This window comes from Odontesthes bonariensis, chromosome 15 (assembly GCF_027942865.1).
Source record: "Odontesthes bonariensis isolate fOdoBon6 chromosome 15, fOdoBon6.hap1, whole genome shotgun sequence".
NCBI classification, from domain to species: Eukaryota; Metazoa; Chordata; class Actinopteri; order Atheriniformes; family Atherinopsidae; genus Odontesthes; species Odontesthes bonariensis.
Window position 1 is genome coordinate 17283430 of NC_134520.1, and position 25697 is coordinate 17309126.

The 25697-nt window shown below is 41.3% G+C and overlaps 1 protein-coding gene across 1 annotated transcript; it reads left to right on the forward strand.

The window, feature by feature from the left end:
- Positions 1-588: 588 nt before the first annotated feature.
- On the forward strand, positions 589-19049 carry plpp2b (phospholipid phosphatase 2b). Its single transcript, XM_075485260.1, has 6 exons — positions 589-1027; positions 12865-13016; positions 13286-13548; positions 14129-14186; positions 15250-15426; positions 16348-19049. The coding sequence occupies exons 1-6, from the start codon at positions 952-954 to the stop codon at positions 16504-16506; spliced, it is 885 nt and encodes a 294-aa protein (XP_075341375.1). The 5' UTR covers positions 589-951; the 3' UTR covers positions 16507-19049.
- Positions 19050-25697: the final 6648 nt, after the last annotated feature.

Consider the following 25697-nt stretch of genomic DNA (forward strand, 5'->3'; position numbering starts at 1 on the left):
TTTTTGTTCTAACCCTGCAACAGCACAGCTGACTTCATTCAATCAACTGAACTGTCTGCACTGAAGGTCTTACCAGTTCAGTTGATTGAGGGAAACAAGTCAGCTGTGCTGTTGCAGGGTTGTAACAAAAACCTGCACCCACGTGGCCCTTTCATGGAAGCAGTTTGACACCCCTGATTTAGAGCTCCATTTGTGTGATGATTTCAGAGATGGAAGCAACTCTGATTAATCAAAGCCACACCCTCATTGTAATCCAAGAAGGCATTTGTTTAAATCCAATTTACCTCGGGTGAGAATGTAAAATTTATTGCCAATCATTTGATCTGATATCAATAATCTCCCTATAATCTCGACCTGACTGCTTCGTTTTAAAGCAGCTTTCGGGCACCTTCTCCTCTTGCTCTCATGCATAATGTACTCGAGTCATCTTGATTCAACAGATTAACAATAGCATTTTCAGTTGCCTACATAGAGAGAATAATCATGCACACTGCTGAGAGCTTTTGTTCCCCGCTCGTTGGTCGCCTGTGCGTAAAAGCGTCAGGTTTAGGGATCATCACACAGCCAGAGAGGAGCCAGACTAGGAAATTAGGAGGAGGGACCAGAGGCAGTGGCGTGTTGTGAGCGGAGCGCAGAGAAGAATTTATGCTGGATTCTCCGGACGCCTCTGGAGTTGTGAAGTTGGAGGATCCGTGTTGTGTTGGCACTTGAAGCAGTAATGCGCGCTCACCTGCGCTGGACTTCAGAAGTTCTGCGATTCTGCTCGGAGGCGCTGGAGTTTTAGGAAAGTTGCAATGCCAGCACAGGTAGAGAAGAAGATCCCGGAAGAACTTGTTGCGCCGGTTGCCAGGTTGTTTGCATAGCTTGTGCTTGATTCCAGCGTGACCGAACACTGATGGACTTGATCACCCTGTTAGTAAAGAAGATATTTTCCCACATTGAATAAGTCAAATGAACGTGAATAAAATGATGGAGACGAAGAAGAAGATATTGTACGTGGTGATGGATGTGCTGTGCGTTGTAGTTGGTAAGTTATGGACACTTGTGTACCAAACTGCACGTCAGCATTTTCTGCCTCTTTTATCTAAGGCAGGTACTGCGGATCAGATCTGTGCGGTGACAGCAGTTTGTTTCCATTATTCAATGTGTTTGTGCTTTACGCCAATGGTTTAATCGTGATAACTGCCCTTGTTTGTTTATTTGCTGGTTGAATTTCTTTAAACAGACTAAAGATTATCTAGAGATGAGTTGTTTACTCTCAGTTTCTTTTCTAACTGCCAATGAGTGCATATCTGTAATTGTCTCTGGCATTCCATTTGCTTATGCAGAACTGTGCTGGAATATTGTCCAGGCTGTGAAATTATAATAAATCACACCATGGTAAAAACCAAAACTAAGAAACAAACAAACAAGAGGAGACCTGTCTCATCCTCCTCACCAGTCGATCTTTTTGTCCCCACTCGCTGCAAGCTCCATATACGAACCAAAAACTCTGCAGGACTTCCAGAGTCTCAGGAAGCTGAATGTTTGTTTATGGAAATTTGATATGCACGTGTGCACCCCGCATATTCCTAATTTTCTTCAATATTTTGTCTGCCAGGAATCCTCTGAAGAATGTTTCCACTCGCCACTCAATGGATTTCTCCACACATGACTTCCACTTGCACCTCACAGACTGTTGTTTTGCGTGTCACCTCAGGCAGATATGATTTTTCGAAGGCACAAAATGTCCCGTTTTTTACATTGCTGAAGGAGCTGGAGGACACCATCACTATTAGTTTTTAATCCCATCACCCCTCTAGATAGATGGGATACGTTTTTTTTTATTATTAATTTATCTTTTTTTGTTTCAATCGGTACATGAAGGATTTCATTGTGTGACATCTCTTCAGGATGTATAAATTATTGGATCGATTTAGTTGAATTCTGTAGTTTGCACAGATTCTCATTTTGAAGAACATCTGGGATTCAATAGAAAGTTTCCCTTTTTTTAAACTCAGAATGTCAGATCCTGTGTATGTAATTATAGTTTAAATCCCTTCTTTGTCATTCAGACAGTGTAGAAAGTTAAAATGACTCAAATTAACTACAGAGATATTCAAGCCGACCTACAACAACCCCAACGAGACTCCAAATTGTGTCAAAGAAATTAAAAATGACTCAACACGGCTTTGGTGAGACTCAAAACAACTTCAGAGAGAAGTAGAGCAGTTACAAATGACTTTAAACAAACTACGAACACCTATGACAAGCAGTTGCTGATACACCATAGATGGTATTTTTCATTATTGCCCACTTTTTAAGTCGGTAAATTCAATTATTTAAATTATTTTATTTAAAAGATTCATGAAATCATTTAAATGGATATCGATAAATGATGGCGTTTTCTAACAGTTCTAACGGCCCGATAACAGAGATAATAATAATAATAATAATAACCTCTTGGGGTGAACAAAACTCATTCATATTAGAAAAAGACAGCAAAAATGAGAAGCATTTTTCACCAGCGCCCTCAGAAGAAGTCGTTTTCAGGCGCAGCCGCAGTGATGATGTGTGTATGTGAAATGTACCACTGTGGTGGAACATTGGTTTTCTGTGTTAATGCCACAAGCCCATGACAGACATGTGTTTCACAATGCTCTGGTGTTTGCCAGTGTGTAGATCCCTTGTTGTGTCTACAGTGGTAATGGTGCTGAAATTGGAAGGTGGATGAAAATAGGGATGATACTTTACACCCCCACCTCTTAAGAGAGCTTGGGGGGGGTTTCCATCTGTTCCTTTTTTCTTTTTTTTGCACGAGTGCGGGATTAATCTCAGGGTTGGGTTAGTCGGCTGAGTCTGGGTGACAGCATCCCACCCTTTTTCCTCCCGCTTCCCTTATGCCACCCACGTCAATCACCCAAATATTCGTCAAGTCAACCCCAAGCTTATGTGAGGTTGCCCCAGCTGTGTAACTGCACGGCGGAGCTTGTAATTATGCTGACCATCAGTGTAAACAGAAACAGGGTTTGGAGATGGGTTTAGCCTGGATTTCAGGACTATTTGGTTATGATTTTCTTTCATTGATCTGACCCTGAATATTATTCTCCACAACTCCAGTGTTGCTGAGTGTGTGCACGTCTATTCAAACATCTTTTATTAAGATATACAGAGGCTAAATTATAAAAGCAGCTCCAGTGATTTATTTGGCATGCCCTTAGTTATTCACATCCTGCCTTGCCCAGGTCAAACTAACAACTGTTGATGTCACTGTTGATGTACCACCCCCTCTTTTTTATTTTCTCTTCTACGATACCCAACACACTAGATGGGTTAATGTAGAAGTCTAAGTAGTTTAGCGGTTTCCTGACTGATTTATTTGGACAGCAGTCTTGTCTGTGCTTTCCAAATATCTCTTTGTCTCAAAGTTCTCATTCAGTGTGAGCCCTTTCCAGCTGCTCTTCGTCTCCGTTTCTATTTTCTCTGCACTCAGCACAAATAGATGGTGGGTGTTGGCCCCAGCACACAGACAGGAGAGACCAGGCATTAACCTCTCCCTGCCCACGACTCGTACTCATAGGTGCAGTGTTGCAGGTGAATGAGTCGTAGGAGGAGTCCCAGCTCAAGCTGCTGCATGACTCAGGTGTTGCTGAGGTGAAATGAATGGTAATTATCTATGCGTCATGACTGTGTTGTATCCATTAAGAAGTGTGACACTGAATGGCCTTGAAGCAAAGCAATGATGCTGCTGACACATGCTCACGCAGCCTTTGGTTTTCCTGTTTACTTTTTTGTTTTGCAGTACATTGTGCCACTCATTTTTCAATTCAATATGTGAAGAGACAACTATTGTCAAAAGATGACGTTGGATAGATAACAGGAGGTGCTTGCAGCGGGTATGTTTGTTTCTTCCCCTGACTCGCATGTTTCTGATATCCCCCTCAGCACTTAAATTCCCAGTATTTCATTTTGTGACTAACACATTACTTTAAACAAAAGAGCTTTTCTCACAGACAAGTCATCGTATTTCCTTGCATTGTTTTCTTCTCACAAGACTGGGATTTTTCTAAGTAACGTTGCTATTGGTAGGAGTTTGTTGGTAAAGCCGTGCTGTGGTGTCTCCTGGGAGCTGGGCCTCTCCTGTGGTTTTGTTGGGAAGACTGATTGTCCTGAGTTCTCAGAGAAAAGCATTGAAGATGCGTGATGGGAATGGTTTTCCTCTAGAGACTTGTGTCATGGAAACTGAGCTCCCTTTTAACAAACACGTACGGTCCTCTGAGGAAAAACGTATCCTCCTTTTCTTGTTGTTGTGCTTGTTGCTGTTTTTGGAATAGTTTTCATTACATAGTTTCAAGTACAATTGCAAGTATTTTCATTTTAAGTGTCATTTTAACTTTATGATAATTCATAGTTCAAGAAGTACGGGGAACTTGTAAAATTGTAGTTAACCACATTAAAGTGGCATCATAGATATTAAAGGTGGAATTCACAGGTTTCACATAACGCACTCCTTTGAGCCTGCATTTGCCCAACAGGTGCCAGCTGCTTTAGTACACTGTTGGAATATGACTTGACTTTTTTACTTGTTTTTTGGCCTTGATTAGTTTAGGGTCTCAACTAACATGTGTTTTTTAATAGAACATGATTTAAAGTCGAATAGATGATTTTCTGTAGGGACAGTTAATCTCTTGAATCGTGACTGGGAGAAAGTTTTTGGAATTTGATGATGTTTGACATTACAATGAGCACGTTGACTCCAAAAGCTGGCTTTTGAAATACATGTAAGCATGCCAAGCAGGCCAAGGTACTCCATGTTGTGCTCCATAAGTGTATATTGCTACAGCCAAATTCCCAATAAAGCTGCTCTCATTCACATATTCTTTCTGCTCCTTTTGCCAGATGTCCAAATGCATCAGAAATTGTGAGTGAACTTCAGCCCATTAAGACATTAAGACAGACTGTCGTTCCAGACTGTCACTCTGCTCTAATGAAATCCTGATTTTTGGGGTCACCAGACAAAATCAGGAGCAACTTGTAGACTACGCCTCTGCAGTGAATTCAGCTATACTGACATGAACGATGATCTTTCACAGAGCAGATTAGAAGCAACAGAATGTTTGGAACGTTTTTCCACAGCATCGCAGTGTTGGACATACATCAGTCAATAACTTGATTACTTTTCCATGCAGGCATACTGGCACACGGACAGTGGTCAAATTAAATGGCCATGTCTAACTTTAAACATAGCTCGACTCAACTCTGCATGTGGTCGTAGTCACTGAAGCTATTCTGTGATATGAGAAGAATATAAAATTGAGCGACTGTTCCATTTTCTCACATTCTCATTCCTCCTCTTTATTTGCGAGAGAAAATAAATGTATAGCAAATGAAGCAACGGGAGTGAGAAGCACTCTTCAGTCACTGGTTACTAAAAAAATCACTGTTTAGATATAGAACACTAAAATGAATCTAAACTATTATTACAATTCAAAAAAATTAAAATAATTAACACAATTTTCCAGTCCACATGGGGTAACGGATAAGGTCACTCTAAAATATATACGTAATTAGATGATTAGGAATTTGGACACCCAGCAATAGTCTGCAGTATATTTAGTAAACTACGTCAGTACCATTATAGTTGTTCACATGATCAGACTGGCTTTTAACTTCTCCCGCAGACCTTGCTGGTTTAGGTTTAAACCTGTGTGGCCTACTTCTTTGATCCCCACCAAACCCAGTCCCTTTGATGGCCAACCCAGATTTAGCCTCGCTCGCACAACCTCGTCTACCACCCCGTCTCCTCCTGCTCTGCTTGAAGCTAAGCATGCGTAAATGATGGACGGAGTGAAACAGGGGGATTAAAAGTGAAGAATGGGCCACAGCAGCAGGAGGATTTGGTGTGACTGGTGAAGTTGGGCGTTCCTCGTGTGAATTAGAATTCCAGAGGCCAATGTCGGCAGAGGTTGTAGGCTCAGCACATACCTTCCACATTAGTCAGTCAGCTTGGGGTGAGACAGTCAGAAAGAGGGAGGGCTGTGTTGTTTTGTTACTGCAGGCCAACTTTTAATGATCTATAACATCACCCGATACGATATGCTAAACCTTTCTCAATTGCAGGAAAGAAACAGAAAAATGAGAAAGAGGAAGGACAAAATGCAAAGACTGCAAATACCAGAAGAAAAAAAAAAGTCCAGTCTTAGTCCAGTGTGGGAAGATGGCAGGACAGTTAGGGTTGGAGCAAATGACTGAGGAGCGACACATGTGAAAAGTGAAGGGAAAAAAAAAAAAAGAAATGGTGAAACAAGAGCTGCCAGCAGAAGGAAAAGATCAACAGAAAACGGGAAAAATACAGAAAGAGGAAACTCGCTGAGTGACCTTGATGCGGAAAAGACGGGAAACGAGAGTGGAAGAAATTAGATGGAGGGGCAAATGTTCCAGCTGTGACCCTGAAGGAAAGTCTTAGACCAAGCAGGGCAGCCCAGGGGCATGAGAACAGCCCTCTCACACCACACACACACTCACACAGGCCTTCAAAATGTGCACAATGAGAACGCAGACTGTATGCTTTTCAAATTGAGGAAAGTAATTGTCCGTCTACGTGGTTCTGCAGGTGCAGCAAGTTATGTCAGAAAAACCAGGGCTGGTAACTGTTCCCGACAAATGTGTCACCTTGACTCAAGGTATCAACCTGTTGTTGGAAATTGAGTGAGATGGCAAGTATACATGTGAGGGAGATAAAGAAATGGGAGAAGAAGAAACGGCTAACCCAAAAGAGGCAAAAGGGAGAATGTGACGAGCAGCCGATCTCGGCACAGCTTAAAGTGCGATTGTGGTCCAAATGCTCCCGCATAATTGCACATCTGCCAGCTAAATAAAGCATCACCCATTGAGGCCTGTGTATTTACAACAGCGGGGGAAGTGTATAGGAGGATACTGACAGACAGAAAGATAAAGACTGCAGAGAGAAGAATGAATGACTTTGAATAAAAGGGAAAAACAGAAGGAAAGATTTGAATCGGCATGGGTGGAACCAGGGAAGGAGACAGCACAAGGTTCCTCTCACACTGGAGTCTTTGTCAGTGTGGTATCAGTTGATTCTCAAATCTTCTGTGAAACTTGTATGAATGTGTTTTTTAGCCAGTCTTCACACGCAATCACTATCAGTTACTCTTTCTGTAGTTTTATGTTGCACTAATGTCCATTTCAGCTTGTGGAGACACCAAGGTGCCACTGAGGATAAAACGGTAATATGCAGCCAGGTAAATCTGAAGCCTTAATCTGAGCGAAGTGGAACCAGAGCCTTTAAAGTCGGCTCTTCTAAATCGGAGGCGGGAGGGCTGCACCCCCCCACTTCAAACAGGCGACTATTAGAGTTTTCTGACAGGCAGTTTGTGGATTAACTTTCTGGCTATATCCCATACAGGCAACGTTTTTGTCCTTCAGTCCATCAAAGTAGGTGTCCTGAAAGAAGTTTTCTCCCATATTCTGAATAAGTGCCTCCACCCTCTACACATGAACATACTTTTTTTTTAAGATTTCAGACAAAAATCTGCTATGGTTGTTTGAGTTTAGCCTGAGACACTCTTTAAGGGGAGGCAGCTCCTGAGCAATGTCAGTTTGGGTTGTGGGGTTGTCTCGTGGTGTGCTGGCGGCCTATTTTGTGTGCCGGTGTGTCTATTTTTGTCTGCGAGCTGTGTATGTCTGCTTTTCAAGAGACTAGCTGGTTTGTTTCTTGCAGATATTATCCATGGGTCCAGCGCTCCTAAATCATGCATACGTACACACCCCAGGGCTGTACCACTCATCCTGCCCATAACATCTGTACATCTTTCTTTTTTGTTCAGCCTTTTATATTTCATCCAAAATTTGAATTTATGACTTACAAGCTGAAGTGAGTTTTCAGCTTAATTAGTGATTCATGTACGAATGTGGGAAAGAAAAATGAATGCACTTTTACAAGCCCGGGGAGGGTCTTTTAAGGCCAGATGTCCTGCCTTCACTCAGTCCATAAACTGTGTGGCAAGCTGGCAAAATCTATGTTTGGCTGAGAGGATTTAATGAGACTGAAAAAGGCATAAGAGCCATTGGCATACGGCTTGCAAGATAAATAGGTATATGCAGAAGTTATTTAGCCATTTGTGAGCTTGTTTGATAGAAAGAAAAGGTTAGTTAAGTAGCTGCTGGTTCTTGTCTTTGAAGCTTGTCACTTCATTTTTCTCATGCTCCACAGTGATAAATGGGTGGGTTCTCTGGCAAGTGTAGGAAGTGTGAAATAACAATACCATGTGACTCCAATGTGGAAATAACTCTTGTTCTGCTGCCTAAAGGTAAAGTTTACCATGCGGTTTTAAGTGAATAAACACTGGCACAGACTTTGTCCATTCAGGCCTTTAAAACTTGCTGAATTAGTATCTGGTCAGACCAGTCTTTCCTTTGAAGTTGGTTTGCAGGTTCAGTTTGCTTTTGATGTGAATGCAAACATTTCGCACTGCGTGAAGACTGGTCTTAGCTGATGTAGTACTGCAATGTGGACTGGAAACAGATTTTGTGTCACCTTGCCCCCCCCCATATGTCCCCCTCACCTGTAATGACAACAAACACACATCTCAACTTCAATTCCATATAAGAACACCATATGTTGTCATGTCTGGCAATGCAAATAGTCAGATGATATCTATCCAAATCATTTTGACATGTTGAATAATCTGAACTCACACCTACAATGGACCTAAAAGGCTCTGGATGCGTTTAAAATGCACATTTTAAGGATTAAGGAAACAAGAGTTAGTTATACAGTCCTGTACATGATACGTTATGATATTAGTTTCCACAGTAAAAAATCCCCTGTAACAGCATTCTTTTATCTTTGATATGTCTCTGTTTGACTTAATTCTACCAACTAGGAGAAGAAGAGAAGTAGTGGGGGGGGTTTTCTACAGCTTGTTCCTTTGCCAGCTGGAGGCAGGATGCAGGATACAGATGCAGGAGCTGCCACCCAAAAGCCACATCAGTAAATCCGTTTCAAGGTGTTCCCCTGTTGTGCCTGGGACAGGATGTCAGTTTAATACAGGAGAATTGACTGTATATTGTGTTGTGGTTGTAGCAAACAGGATTTGGTGGTGCCAAGGGGGAAATATGTGGAATTTGTAATACCAGTGTACCACATCCTGACCTGGTAGATGTGCAGCCTAGATTCAGTCCTCATGTGGGGGTTGGTGGGAATCTGCCATGTGGAGGACAGGTGTCTTCCAGCTTCCAGTTTGGAAGACATATTGAGCAGCTGTTGGCTGTTTGGAAATGTCTCCAAAACAAAAAAAAATCATGAATACTACATGTATAGGTGTCAAAAGTAATTACACTGTGTGGAAACTACTCTAATTTGCTTTCTGCTGACATGGTAGATGAGAATATCAATTCTGCTTTTATATATCTATTCTACGATGAAGTTAAACTCAACATAACAAGTAAGGGCTAATCAGTTTTTAGCAGAAGCAAAATACTGGTGTCATGATGAAGCTGATTGGTATCTGTGTTTGATTTCTTCTTTTTTTTTTTTTTTTCTTCCTCGTTTGTATTGTGTAAACCCATCTTCTCCGATGTCGGGTCACACCAGGAGTCGATGTGCAACGGTCTTTATCCAATTGAACGCTATTGTTTATTCTGTTCTTAGCACAAAGCTTCTACAGTGTTTTGCTGCTGTCTTCTTTTTTTTCCAAAGCCAATAAGACTCTTTGTCTTTATGGTGTCTGTGAACATCATGTGTGCTGTTGGCATGTTGCTGAACAATGCTCGCGCTCAGCTCATGTCACCTTGGATTTATGCGATGTCGAAACAGCACACACTGGACGTTATTGTTCTTGATATTTGAGGACTTCTGGAGTTGGGGGATTTTTATAGAACGTCATCTCTCCTTTTGTAAAATGCAGACAACTTTTGTGACAATAGTGTCTGACCTCAAGGATTCTCTGCCTACAGTGGCTCTAAAGTTACAAAAGTCATAAAAGAGGATAAATAGTTTCATTCGCAGCGGACTGCTGCCATCCATCATGCGAGATTGAATTAAACTCGGTGCTCACCTCAGCTGTGTCCTGATACACCTTCCAGTTGTGTATTTTCTTTTTGGCTTCAGCTCTTGTGGTCTTCAGTCAGTCTCACTGGAATTATGTCGGCTGCGAATTTCTATTTTTTGTATTTTGCAAAGAATGGGAGAGTTGCGCTGCTAATTTACACAGAAATATTATACAATTCGGCGAGTGCGCTTCTCCCGTTTGCCCTGGGCTTTTGCATGCCTGTTTTTCTTGTATTTAATTTGCAGCTGCTTGCCATTTCCATAGTGGCCCCAAGACTCTCCTGGTAGTGGATATCAGGGTGGAGAATACATTCCTTACCAGGCTGCAACTCAGATATTTCAAACAGTTTGTCAGTTAATTATTCACTTTGACTACTCCTTTGAACATCAGAAGAAAAAAAAAACGTTCTTATCTCAGCTAGAATGTGTATCTTTTCTTTGAATAAACACCCCTAATCTTCTAAAAGTAAGAATTTTATTCAGGCATTTGATGGGGAATAGCTACAAAACGCTTGCATTTGAGAAGAATCCCTTCTGTATTTGCAGTTTTGCACATGAGGCCTTTTTCCCCATATACTGTTTCGATCTGCCTCGGGTCATACTCCACAACTCCCCATTGTAGCCTTGAGAGGGCACACTATAACAAGTCAGGCTTAATTCCTAGTAGCTGTGACGTGAGTGTGGTGGTTAAAAAGGTGAAAAGAAGTATCAAGACGACTGAAATATCGTTATCTCTCAAATCACTCCTGCTACATTGTTCACGTTGTCATGGTCTCATCGTGTTTAAAACAACTCAGACCTTAATTGAAACTGATTCCCGAACACAAGCTTGTCATTTGTCTGTCTGTGTCTTAAACTTTAAGGATTTGCTCCTGAGCGTATGTGTGTTAGAAAGAAGGACGGTTAGTGTGTGTTTTTGGGAGGGATGTTTCTGGACAACTCAAGGACATCATGCTTTCTCCCAGCCTCAAGCTGCTACTTTGTCTTATTTTTAGACACAGCCACATCATTCAAAAGTGTTGCAGTTTTGTGTGTTTTTGCCAGCAGGAATTTGTGTACAGTCTTATGTGTGTGTGTACAGTCATTGGTTTGTGTACGATTATTTTTTTTTTCTATCTTTTTTTCACATTTGCCTACAGTACCTATGCGAGAACTATTCCCCACTGTTTATTTTTGTTATTTCTTGCCATGCAATCCCACCCTGACATTCAACAACCAAATGTTTTTTTTCCTCCTTGTGAGTTGTTTTTCACAGGGGTGGAAAGTCACGAATTACATTTACTCACGTTACTGTAATTGAGTACTTTTTATGAGTAATTTGTCATTTTCTGAGTAGTTTTTGAAATGTGAAAACACAGTGTTTTGTCTGCCACTTTTTTGCCCAAAATGCCTCAGTTTTGTGCCGTTTTTAGATGTTGCAATCGGTCTAACCGAGAGAAGGGAAAGGGTTACTATCGAGTACCTAAGGTAATCGCCCATAGAGGTGAGAAATGGAAAAAACTCCCAGAACAACGCCGCAAAAAGTGGATAGCTAACCTACGTTTACAGGGGCTGAATCTGAAACTCAACACAGGCCTTCCAGCCTCAGCTGCCTGTGAGAGGCTTTTTTAGTTCAGCCGGGTTGCTCTTCACAGCAAAGAGAGCAAGACTTACAGCAAAAAACTTCGAAAATGAGCTGCTGCTGAAATTGAACAAGAGCTTTTCCGGTCTAAAGTTGTAGATTATTGGCAGATTTGTGGGATCCTGTGGGCACTGTATTTTGTATAGTGGGATCCTGTGAGTATTTTGTTTTATTTTGAGATGTGGGATCCTGTGGGCACTTAATTTTGTGTGCATTTTGTTTTTTTAATACTTTGATTGTAGTTTAAATTTCTTTATTCTTATCATAGTGTTGTCCATTGGACAATAGGACTGAAAATTGTTTGCACTTTATTCAATTCAATTCAAAAATACTTTATTTATCCCAGAGGGAAATTAAATGTTGATGTAACTCAATTAAATCAAGGAGTTATTATAGATGCTGATGGCTGTGGGCAGGAAAGATTTCCTGTAGCGGTCCGTTTTGCATCCAAACTGAAGAAGCCTTTGACTGAAGAGACTCTGTTTTCCGATAACAGTCTCATGGAGAGGATGTTCAGGGTTGTCCATAATTATGGTACAAGTTGTGACTGTCCTTGTGAGGAAGTATGTTCCTGAGCCCAGTTGATATTTTCCAAGTGTGGATGTGCACTTTAATACACCTCGAAATAGATTAAAACAACTTGTACTGAATTTGATTCATGACTCATCCTTTTTTGCATTAAGAAACTGAAAGTAATTAAGTAACTTTTACTCAAATTACATTTTAAATGAAGTAATTTTGTACTTTTACTCAAGTAAATTTTGAGATGGGTAATTTTACTTTTACTCTGAGTAGAATTTAGGCAAAGTAAAGATATTTTTACTTAATTACAATTTTTCAGTACTCTTTTCACCTGGTTTTTCTCATCATTGTGATTTTAGAACCCTAAGTCCAGCGAGAGAAAAAACAACTTGGCTGTCCTTAGAGAAACATTTTTACTTCCCAGCTCTGGATAGGGAGTGACGTAATGTCTGAAAACCTGTAGAAAAATAGACAAATATGTTATTCCTTTGAATATTTTCTCTTGAATATTAACGTCTATTAACCTGAATCCGCCTAGAACCAGGACTGCTGAGTCACTTTGTGTTCAATCACCAATGTTTTCATCTCATTTTACCAAGGGCTCATTTCCCCAAACATGCTGAGCAGTCCCATCTAATCCGACTGTTCTCCCGGTTTTTGTTTATTCCAGCGGCGCTGCCCTCCATTATCATGAGCATTGTGTACAAACCATATCAAAGGGGGATTTACTGTGACGACGAGAGCATCAAGTACCCCCTAAAACCAGACACCATCACTCACGGCATGCTGGCTGCCGTCACCATCTCCTGCATTGTCGTCATCGTAAGTATTCCTGACACCCTCAGCTGAGCCGCCCTGTCTCAGGAAGTTTCATTTCTTTTAACCTTACGTGTCTCTTGATGTAGTTGAAATGAAATTCGATTATCCTTTCCTGATGACTTCAGCTATTTAACAGCATCTGATACTGTTTGCACAGTTTTAAAATGCTCTTTAGGAATTAGGCAAATGCTTCAAATGTAAATAGAAAAGGTCATTTTCTTGTTTGGCAGCCCAAAAAAATCAGTTTAATAAGTCAAATTTTATTCCCACAGATCTCTTCTGGGGAGGCTTATCTGGTCTACAGCAAGAGGGTTCACTCAAATTCTGACTTCAACCAGTATGTCGCTGCACTCTACAAGGTGGTGGGCACCTTTTTGTTTGGAGGAGTTGTCAGCCAGTCACTGACCGACCTGGCCAAGTACACAATTGGCCGCCCGAGGCCTAACTTCATGGCTGTATGCGCCCCGAAGGTCTGCACGGGTTACATGCAGGTTATCAACTGCACTGGCAAGCTGCTGGAGGTCACAGAGTCGAGGTAGGATGAGACCATTTCTGGATGCTTGTTGCATCAGTGTTAAAAATGGGGAAACAAACAACAAAGCTTACAATAATCATAGATTTTGTATTTATGCAGCAAAATGACAAAAAAAAAAATCAAATTGAAATAAACAAAGAATACACGGATGTCTTGATTTTCACGAGTGGCCCACATCCCCTCGTGTTAAAATGCCTGTCTGAACAACAGAGGAATATTTTCTCCAAATTTAAATACTCAGCAATTCAGCATTCATATCAGCAATACAAGAGGTCAATTATTTTATTATTTTACAGCTTATAGACCTGTAAACCTATGCACTGTGATTCATGGGCGAGTGCCATGACTGTGTCCTATTGCACAATCATAGTGTCCTTGGGCTTATCTGTAAGATCCATGCCTTCTACAGATAAACTCAAGGCTAAAAACAGCACTTTAAAAACCACCCCTGTGCCAACACTTAACATAAAACACACAGGAAAACGGGGAAAGGGGATTTGTCCTCTTTTAATGATGCTGCAAGATGCTGCTAGATAAACGTCCTGTGAGTTGCTGTTACATTTGTCTTCTTCTTCTCCAGGTTGTCCTTCTACTCTGGTCACTCCTCATTTGGAATGTACTGCATGCTCTTCCTCGCAGTAAGTACGGCCTTAAACCTTTTAAACACAACATAAACATGCATCCCCATGTGCAGTAAGAATGCAAACAGCTCAGTGTGTATCAGACATTACTGTCCCCAGATGGGTGACTCTGAGAACATGCCTGTGCATTTGGATCTTTTATCAAGGGCTAATTGTTGAGAAGGAGAAAAGGCCCATAGAGCCAGTTTGTGCCTGTGGACATAAAAGGACAAGGCAAGGGGTTCAGAGAAGGAATGTGGACAGTGGGAGAAATGATTCTGAGGCCCCTGCGGCCTTTTTCTCAAGCCAATTGGGTTGTGTTCTGTTTTTCAAGCCCGTTCTGTTCATTACACTTGGCCTCGTGTTTTTGTGTTAAAAGCTAGGCGCCAGTGCTGCACAGCAAGTTCCAAGCCAAGCAGCGAAAGGACAGCCTATCTCCAGCTCGTTTCCGTTCCGATCAATATTTCAGGCTGTACTGTTTTATTAGGCAAATACAGCAAGCAAAACAGAGTTGAGCTGCAATATCAAGTCTGTGTCCTGTGAGCTGTGGTGAAAAAGTGTGCTACAGTGTGAAATGCAGCCAGTTAATGCCAGTTATTGCACCTTAGGCATCAGCTGAGCAGAAACTCAGAAGCATTTGTACGGTTGCTAAATTTATATATTTTTTTGGCCCCTGCTGATTCTCTGTAAAAATGGGGTTCATTCACCCATAATGGACATAAATTAGATTTGCACTCGCCTACTTTTTAAAGTTAAGTCCAATTTTAGGCACTCCAGCCAATGTTTTTTTTTCTCGTTCAAAAAACAAAATATGCTTTGTCTTGTTCATTTTTTGGGCTTAGATAGCATTAAACTTAAACCTCATAGCACATCTGGTTATTCCTTTAAGCATATGTAGTGATAGCAAACATTTAACTACAGTATTACCACACAGCTTTGTCTGCATACTTATAGTTAATGGAGGACAACCCAGAAATCAATTACAGTATCCTGACTCTGGTTTTTGTGTGTGATAACCCTTTAATTGTTCGAATTTTCTAACGTTCTTTATACACTCTTCTCATTTTATCTCCCACCACAGCTTTACGTGCAGGCGAGACTCGCTGCCAAGTGGGCCAGACTTCTCCGACCCACCATCCAGTTCTTCCTGGTGGCCTTCGCGGTGTACGTGGGTTACACCCGAGTCTCTGATTACAAGCACCACTGGAGCGACGTGCTGGTGGGGCTGCTGCAGGGAGCGCTTGTTGCTGTTCTCAATGTGAGTCTCCAAGACAACATCCTACTCAGAAAACACTGCAGCAGTTAACAAGTCCACCATCATTCTACCATCCAACAGTCTATACATCTACCAAATGCCCCAGCTTTGATCTTGTGTGAAGCTCTGAGTTGGTTTGAAACAACTTTGACATTTTGAAACTTCATCTTTTGTAAAGTAGCTGCGGCCTCATACCTCATGACATCTGAACTTTGACTCTCACCGCCGTGGTTTTGAACTTTTCGGAAAAGCAAACATGGGTGAGGCTGTCTGTGTCACAGAAATTACACATCATGGAAATCTTACTGTTAGCCATACTCCCGTCAAAGCAGAAAAGTCACTGATAAACAGTTTTTCAGCTTTATTTGATTTTTAACAGCAAATTGGAAGCAAGTGAAGTGTCAGACAGCAGCATAGTGTGTCTTGATCCAAACCCACTCATAGCTGGCAGCTTCTCAGCCAACTACTCCAATCTCATTTCATCCAGCTGGGCTTCTTTATTGTTTGGCCACTTCCTTATTTTGATTGAACCACTGTCAGCACTGCCTTGTGGAAATTCTGGAGTGGCAGTGTGTCTGTGTGTGTGTGTGTGTGTGTCCATCCATATATGATGAATTGGGACCTGAGCCAATGCATTTGGCCTTCACTACGCTGTGCGCAATTAGAGACCCTTGGAACACAGTGTTTTATGGCTTACAAGGGTTGTGCCTGCTTTCTGTGTGTTCCTCTCAGATTTGAGTTTGTATAAATGTCGGTGTGTCATTTAAGAGCTTTGCGCAGACCTCTGCAGGCATGTGTAATCACAATTTCCAGCCCTGCCCTTTCGTCTTCTATATTCTTATGGGTTTTTACTCCAATCTCAATGGGGAAAAATAGCTCCTTAGTGACCATCAATCTCTCTTTTTTCCAACTCTCCTTCTGCAGGTTCGTTTTGTGTCAGATTTCTTTAAGAAGCGTCCTCCCCGTTGCACAAGGCCAGATGCAGCTGATAGCGAGGAGCCGGAGAGAAAACCAAGCCTGCAGATTGCGGACTCTGAGCACAGCAACCATTACAACTACCGCAACAATCCTGGCCCTTTGTGATGGGGCACTGACTCTTGGCTGTAGCCTGCAGACCCTAAACCTGTGTGATAGGTTCTAATAGCGAGGCTACAGCCTATACCTGCAGTCAGCCCTGTTTAGTTCAGCTAATGGGTCAACCACGGTCTTGACTCCACAGGCTGCCTTCTGCCCTGGAACTGTTGAACTATTGTGCCTTTGTGAGTTCTGTGATCAGCTCATGTTTTTTTCTGTTTGGAGATCTGGTTTGTAGCTTTCACCCCCCACCAAAGACTCCAGTTTCTTCCTTCAGTGTCAACCACTCACACTCCACCGGACTGACTGAGGGGGTGACATCCCATCACCAGATGCCTGAGCCCCCTCTCAAAGACACCACGATGACCTCCTTTTCTCCTGTACGAGAGAGCGGAGCATATTGTTTTTAAGACATTACTGATGTTATACGCTTAAAGCTGTATTAAGCGAAAAGACTCCAAACTCACCGAAGCAAAGCTATAATACACCGTTGCCTTATTGAATACTTGTGGCTTATGTGTGTTCAGACAAGTTATACTCCGCAGATAAAGAGGAACATCACAATGAGTCTTTTCTTGCCACAAGGCAAATGGAAGACTGATATTTACTCTCCTCTGTGCTACCACCGCCTGAGTCAAATGCATGATCCACCTTTTATAGTTCATTATTTCAGTAAGCTCACTTTTTGCTGGAGATATTTAATCTGTCAAGTCATGTTTTTCAAAAGGTTTTGTACAAAGGGTAAAAGAGACTGGCTGAATTTTAGCTGCATGGTGTTTTAACTAATGTAACAACCTGAAAGTGCATGAAAAGTACAGATAATTTACAGATGGGTCGGCAATTACAGTAACTGTTTCACATTCAAAGAGCTCTTTATTATATTGTTGGCATATATATATCGCGTATTGAAACTGTAACTTTTTTTCCGTACGTTTTTTGATTTCCGTAAGTAGAGAACCAAATTTGTCGGCAGTGATTGAAGAGAGGTGAAACTGCTCATTCGTGAATGTTTATAAATGTTGGTGGAGATGCAGTTTGTGGATTGGCTTAATTGTAGTGCACCTTAAACTGGCTACATACAAGTTCGGAGGAGTGTTGCACACGCTGAAATGTCACCTGCAGACTGTATATCGGCTTCAGCACCATGTGAAACAAGAAGACGTTTCTTTACTGCCACACAAAAATGAGTCGATAAGTAACAAGTAACCTTTCAGTTTTTATTTAAATACTTACGCATATTGACAACTTTCTCTTGACTCGTGGCTTGTGCCAACTAGCCTGAAACTTTTTTTTTGTGTCAAGACTGGGCCAGATTCACCGTGAACAGGGGCTGTTCTTTTTAAACGGTAGATGTTTGATTGCAATGGTTAGGAAGGATTTCTGTTTCCCCCTGTGTGAAAATGGACTGCAGATTTAGAAACTTTAAATGCATTAAAACTTTCGTTTCTGCTGAACTTAATGCATCATGCCACTACTACTATAGTGCCAATGAAATACTAAGAAATTTGTCCTTTTTCTTAACTATTTAATCTTTTCTGTCGTATTGTTTTTTTTGTTTTTTTCCAAATCATTAAAGAAGGACTAGACAGCCATTTTGAAAATGGTGTTTAATTTATTTTAAATAGAAAACACTTTTTTTATTCCCTTTTACAGAACTGGAAGTGCCAGCTCTGTCAAGGTTTTTGTGCAATCACCCCCCACTTGCCACTATGAGCCACAAATACTGTATCTGCTAACACGATGAGACATGAGCTGTATTTCTTGAAGGATGTGTGCTTTTGATACGTTTCAATTTCACCTGTACGGTGTGCTTTGGCCCATGTTTTATCAAACTTGCATGTTGGATTTGCCAACCAAACATTCCCTTTCCGGACATAAGCCAGATGCCTTGGCAAGGCTGTTAAAGGGCTGTTGTAATAATGATAACGAGTTACGTACCCAGCTGTGTTTTTGAAGCTGGTGAGGCCGCTCTGTTCCCACTTCAAAGATTGGTCATTTCCTCTCCCCCTCTCTCATGTTAAGAGACGGGACTAATTTGTGCATAAACTCTCCTGTACAGTTCTTGTACAGCATGCAGACTCCTGGAGGACTGACAGATCTGACAGATCTCCAACCTGATAGGGTAGGGGATATATCAGTGTAGACTGGAAGACAGAGAGGTTCTCACCTGCTTGTGATTGGAAGGGCCCTGAAGCTGAGCTTGTACTCCGCAGTGGAGGGGCACTGAAGAGGGGCGGGGTGAAGCATTGGCTTTTGGGGACTTCCACACATTTAAAACTCTTTAGAACCCAACAAGAAACAGCTGGAACTGGTTGCAATGAAGTGATATGCTCTGCCCATTTCATTCGCCTTCATCTTTATGGAAAGCAAGGTTTTCAACTCCTCGTGTTTTTTCATGTTACCATGCTTCAACAGTTTAGTACCTGAAAACTTCTGTTTGTCTGTCAGATAGTGGCTGTGGTTCGTATTGTTTGCTTTTGTTGAGCCTATAGATTGCATCTGTAGTCTTCAAGCCAGAGAATTTTAAAATAAAGATATATTCCACCCGTTAATTGTATGATTTTGTTTGAATGTTTTCGTCTAGTCTCCCTTATTTTATGGTTGGAATGACACCAGGATGTATTCTTGTTGCAAACATTTTTTTTCTTTAGAATGATGCAACGCAAAACATCTTCAGGCCTCAGGTCAGAAGATCTTTAAGAACAGACTTCAATTTCTGTTTTATAACCAGATGTAGAATTCATCTGTGGTTTCGTTCACTTATCTTTAAAAGGTTAAATCAGTCATCCAGGATTAAGTATAGCTCGCTGCTTTCAGACATTTCAGTTTCAGTTGTACAAATATGGGAAAAAAAGGGGTTAATATGCTAATATTTCAGTTTTTATTCACCTAGTTTTATAAGTACTTATTTCTATAAGTTAAGGCCTCCTCAGCACAATAGAAATAGGGGAAAGTGTCACTACTTTGTAGTGCTCAAAACTTTGAAAAGTCATTTTCAAGAAATTCCACAGTAAAATGCCCTTCCAAAAGCAGCGTTGGTGGTCCTCTGAATAATCCTCAGAACATTGAGCCTTTGATATCAGACATTTTAGACTCTACTTTGTTTCCAAGAAAAGAAAGCAAACATTGTCAAAATGTTTTGTGTGAAAACAAAAACCAAACGTGGTGATCTAGAGAGGGAGAGCAAGCCGCTACACTTTCAAACTATTTTTTGCTGCATTCAAAGAAAGGTTCACGTGATTTGACTCATTCGAGGTGTGGTTTGTGCTATTTTGTGCAGCTGAAGGGTTCCGTCATTAAAATAGGGATAAAATCATTTTTGTACAAAGAGGTATTAGCAGTTGGTGGTGCTCTGTGTCAGCCAATGCTGTTCAATAATTTGCTAAATTGCTAATGTTTGTCCTGTAATATTTGCGTACAGTTAAGAGCAGAGCAACATAAAAAGGTAGTCGCACAAGAGCTCCGAAGCAAATCCCCGCTGACAATACATCACAAGAACATGTGGTTTGACTTCTCCTGCACTGCTTTGAGATTTATCGTTTTACCTTTGGAAACATACTGGCGAGTTCCTGATTTACGACATGATTTTCTGGCACATTAAATGCTCTTTAGTTTTTCTTTTGCAACAAGAATAATTAGAGCCAAGTGCGGAGGAATGAAGAAGGGTTAATCAGGCTTCTCCCTGCTGCATGGCTGGAGAGTGGAGCGCACCACAAAAATAAACACGTGTATTTATAACGAAATAAACACTGGACCCTTGAGAACATTTGTGGGAGTTTCATTGGCAGCAGTATCGAAAACCACTGTCATCCCTCATTTAAAATAATATGACTCACTAGCATGTTGTGAAAGTTGGGCTTACGAGAGGCCATTTTTTAACATGATGTCAAAACAAGAGGGAATGGAAAACATTAAGGTTTTTTTATTTACACGAACATTTAGCCTTGTAGCTTCTTCTTCTGCGAGGTGATTTACAATATGAGTTCACAGCTGCTCATTAATTTCTCATGACTCATGTGTCTCTTATGACCGACCCTTACTTGGATATATTACCCTTAAGGCCTGATGGAAACTGCGTCTTGTTGCATCATGACATGTAGTCGCCATGGTAACTGGGCCCTCTCTGAGACCCATTCTAAAAAAAGCACCGTCTAACATTAGATTGGCCTCGGGGATTTATAAGGCAGGTGGAGCAGGTTTTCTACCTGGAGTTGACAGATACATTTCTGTGGCTTGACCTTGTTGACCTTTGATCTGTTTGTACGCTTTCAAGTTAAAACTTTGGAAAACTGCCACCATGACATGTTGTTCTAGTTATTTCATGGATGGTCAAATATATTCCAAATCCTAGTTACCCCCATTGACCCTATCCATCCAGTTTGGAAAAGTTAAGGTATCCCTTTTCTTCGTCCGTCAAGAAGTAGTGCTGATTTATCTCCTCGGATGGGGTGTTGGTGGCATAATGACCACTACTTCTCAATTCCCAAAGGAAAGGGGTCACCTACCCAACATGAACCAATGAAAATTTGTCAGGGTGGGCTGAAGTGGTAGACCCAAGGAAAGAATTGGGGCTGGGCCATAGACATGCAGGGTCATGTGCTTAGCTCTTATACTCAGTGTCTTTTTATGGTATTTATCATCAGACATATAGTATTGAGACACGATTTTTTTCAGTAGAGTAATCTCACAAATGCATCATTTTTCCTGTTTCTCGTAGGGAAAAGTAAAACATCCCTTCCTGAGCTGCTGTGGCGCAGAATGAAATTCTAGTAAATAATCAGTACCTCAAAGTTGTACTTAAATGCCAGACTTGACAGCTAAATTTCCACAACTGCAGAATGTGCCTGTGTAAATATGTGTCTTTAAAACGCATGTGGCACATCTAACCTACAGACAATAAACTTTAAATAGCAAAAGTGTCATTCCTTAGAAAACGTCAGGATCATGAATGGTCCGCTCCACCACAACGGATCTGATTTCTGTGAATGGCTGCGAATCATGTGAGAAGTGGCTCCTCAGATGAGTGCTTTTGGGAAAACCTCAGTACTGGAAGCAGTAGAGCATGACAGAATCTCCTCGGCTGCCAGTATGTTGATGCTGCGGCAGACGTTATATACTTGGCTGGTCAGCCCACTTTGGTCGGCGTCCATGTGGATGATGGCCCTATGGTTTCAAACTGGAATTTCAGGACCGGTAACTGTTTTCTTTGTTTGTTTTTTTTCTTTAAGATTCTTTTCTTGGCCTTACTGAAGCTTTGTCTCTCTAAAAGGGTGTGTGTCTGATTGAAAACTTTTCAATCGTGAATGGAGAAAAAAAAAGGTCAATGGCTTGTGCTGAGTGAAGTACAGAGTCAAAAGGTCAGCTGAATTGTGTTTCCTGGTATTTGTCAAAAGCACTTGGGAGGAAGATTGATATAGGTGAACAGGAGGCAAAGGGAAACTGGGAAAGGAGACTAATATATGAATAAATAACATAGCATGGAAAATACTTGTTCTTTTAACTGTGTTGAATTTAACTATTTAGTAGTTGCCATTGAAGTGGCCCAAGAGACCAGTGTTGCCATGTTGCCCCCATCTCTTTGTATCACTGAAGTAGAACTAACTCACATAAATAAATCATAAGCAAAAATTTCAAACAGCTGCATAAGCTTTATCAAGAGCAATTTGTATCATTATTTGTAGATTTCAGTGTATTTTCACGATTCATGTTTTTTTTCCAACACTGATTTGAAAGTATGACAGAGAGAGGCTGCTGTTACTTTCTCATGCTGGAAGCCAGAAGAGACATTTTTAGCTTGGCGCTGTATTCTAGCAATTAAAATGCCTCCAGAAATGAGCAGCTACTCTCTGTTGTTTTTCTCTTCCTATTATAGACAGCAGCTAGTCTTCCTGCACCAAAGCCAAAAGTGATGCTTCTGCAAAGAGGCCCATTAATTAACCCCTCACTGTTCCACATTCATTCCCGCTCACACGTGTGCATGTTATTAATGCAGCTTCATCAGCCAGTGCCAGGGCCTTGTGTGATTTCAGATAATAATATGAATGTTATTTCATAATTAAGCCCACAAAACTTAATCCAAGGAGCAGCCTGCTCTAAGCCTTTTGTGCCGAGGGACTTATTTCATGATCAAAGTTTTAGCATTTGTGCTCTGAAACCCACTGCGGTCCACTGTGTTAGTTACCCAGAATGCCTTTTATTGGGGTTGTTGCTATTGATTTTTTATCCAAAAGTCCGATTTTTCATGTACGTTTATACCTCAAGGGCACAAAACAGGCAGTTATCAACGAAGATATATGACACGGCGTAAAAGGTGAGAATTCTTACACAAATAAATCAATGAGTACTTACTGTTTATCAAAAAAAAAAGTGAAAACAAAAAATCATAACAAAAAAGTTCAATTTCTGTTTGGTGTTTGCACCAGTCTCCATCTAATTGGTTGTAAGACTGTTGTAACATCATGGAAAACAAGATTTAGGCTTTTTCTTCGTGTAATCCCTGACTGATTTCATGATATCAGGGCTCTGCCGAAGGACGCATGGCGCTCTCCTTGACTTTGACTGGGTACATTGTCACAGTGCAGCATTTGTGGCACATCCAACTTACTGTCTAAGGTGAAGTATCATTATCCTTCAAAGTACCCCCCTAGCTCATTTTTCACACCGTCTCTGCTGCCATATATTTGATTCAGCTGGACCAGATTTGCTCTTGCTGGATAACATCCTGTTTTTGTTTTCATTTATGATTAAATCAGAAAAGGCATCTATTTTCATTTAATTTGTTTCCAGTCCACCAACCCGAAGCTGTTTGCCTTTGAAACACAATTGCTGAAATTGAATGTATTATTATTCCATTTCTTGATGTGCTTGCAAGTCTATTACTGTACCATCAATGTTAAATTGTGCCTGTATGTTTTCGCTGCGCTTCATGTGAACTTTGCTTCTCTCTTTCTTAATAAAGAATGCAGTTCCAGGCTGACTCCGCAGCTGTGATTAATTTGTGGTGATTGGTTGGTGGCAACTATTATAGCATTAGTTGAGATTAGCAGAGAGACATGTGGGTTGGGGTGGGAACGATGGAGTTGATGCTGATGACGACAACAACAATTACAGCGTCACCAACTGCTGGCCTTGATGAGCAAGGCTGAGTTTTGATTCCAGGGATCTGTCATAATAACACGAGAGTGCCTGCAGAGCCGGTGTGTCGCAGGAGTTCTTGCTCTACCTGGCAATGGCCTCCTGGAAAGAAAGAAGTAGTGACAAGAAGCAAGTGAGGCCGGAGAAGCTTTTGGCTTTACTAACAGTGGTCGTAAATACTCTGAGGAGGTATCTATAGCTCTCTCGCATCCAGCTTCCCGTCTCCAGTCTCTTGGCATTTAAATGTTGTCTTGGACAGTACTTCTGTGCTCAGGGGCCCGGCTGCAGGGACCTCACTGGATAATGGCACATTTCTTTCAGGCAGACTGAGGAGAGAGCGCAGAGGCAGCTTGTCTGGCTGCTAGCCATCCTCACCACTACCACCAGTGACCTGACGTGGGATTTATATATTATATATTTACACACACACACACACACACACACAGACTTATTGCTTTTACCAGGGGCTTCATGTCATTCCCTCCGGCCCTGCAAGTCATGCGAGACCTCATGGATTTATAGGAGAGGGGAAAACGTGTCCCGCTGTGGAAGAGTAGCGACACGGAGAGGTAAACACACATCAGGTACGTCGTTAGAGGCTACGTGTGACAGGGCCTCTGTTTGGAAAACAGTCCAAGGTCCTGTTACAGACTGGAATGATGTCATCACGAGGGGAGGCTCACATGGATTCAGGTTCTACTTATTAATTCCCATGAACAATAATCAGGAAAGGTGTAGTTGGGTTTCTGTGTCATGCGTTACCACAGGAAAACTGGCACACACTAGCATACAGTGGTGTACTGTAAACCTTGAACTCATGCAGAGACCACCCATCTCACCAGCCACAGATGCATGTTTCTGTTTGAGAATCCATATTTTGATTGCACAGAGTTATGTATTGTCTTACGAAGCCTGAGAGCAGATACAGGCCCAGTACAGCCTGTGTGTGGATTTAACCCCGAGGCAAGCTTAACATATACAGTCAAAACCCTCTAAATCAGCCTCTGCACGCTGTCAGGATGGTCATTTTTAAGCACCAACGTATTCCTCAAATGGCACTTTAACAGCATTTTTGTGGAACCCAAACCAAAGTATCTGACTCGTCACTAAATCAGCTACTCTGAGTACACAGTCGCTCGCCTCCAGCGTAGTTAAAATGTTGTATATCACTCAGAACTTGTCATTTAAAACTTCTGTTTACAGTGATACAATGTTCTCCATTGCTTTGCAATAAATGTTTTTTCGAGGCTTCAAGCGTTTCCTTTTTATTGGTTAGTCGGTCTATCTTTAACTTTATAATATCTATTAAATCTGTGAAACCAGAAGCGGCACGATCATTCCATCTACACAAACTCCTGAGTCTTGAAACAGATCGTATTCTTGCCTTGAATCCTATTTGATCACAGTACAATCGGGTATCCAGTTAGAAAGCCAGGAACTGATCTCTAAACTGTGACACATGGGGTTCAAACGGTCTTGTTCTCACTATTTGTGTAGTTATCGTCCATAGAGCTGCAGCATCGACAGAGAGGGACCACAAGGGGAAGTGGGAAGCCTGGGTCGGTTCTAAAGCCAGCTGGTCTCCCTTGGAAAATACAGGTTGCCTTCCTGTGCCAGAAATCTGCAGAGTGAGAAGGTATAGTAAATGAAAGAGAGGAAAATGTTAGTGTAGATGTGGCCAGCCAAGAAGAGAAGGAAAGGATGGATCATATTCTTAAAATTCTGCAGGCTTCTGCGGAGAGGAAAATGCTGGCAAGACACAAGTGGAGAGTGGAAAAGACAGAAAGAAATCCCCATTTTCCTCCAAAATAACAATGAGAAAGTAATTAAAAAATCTAAATCTTGTGGCTCTGATAATCAGGACAGTGCTTTCTCCTACAGCTCTGAAGTGTACAGCTTTATTTCAACTTGAGTGAAAAAAAAAATGGATATTTTCATATTATTGGAAAGTGACAGAACAGTCACAGAACTCCGATAGCATATTTGCATTATGAGTTTCTTATAGAATGGCTTCACCGTCGACCCCCCAAAAGAACTTTTTTTTTTCTTCAGAATATTGTGAAGAA

Coding starts and splice junctions, on each gene's coding strand:
- plpp2b (XM_075485260.1), top strand. CDS start 952: ATGAACGTGAATAAAATGATGGAGACGAAGAAGAAGATATTGTACGTG. Junction 1,028..12,864: donor TGTGCTGTGCGTTGTAGTTG/GTAAGTTATGGA, acceptor TGTTTATTCCAG/CGGCGCTGCCCTCCATTATC. Junction 14,187..15,249: donor ACTGCATGCTCTTCCTCGCA/GTAAGTACGGCC, acceptor CTCCCACCACAG/CTTTACGTGCAGGCGAGACT.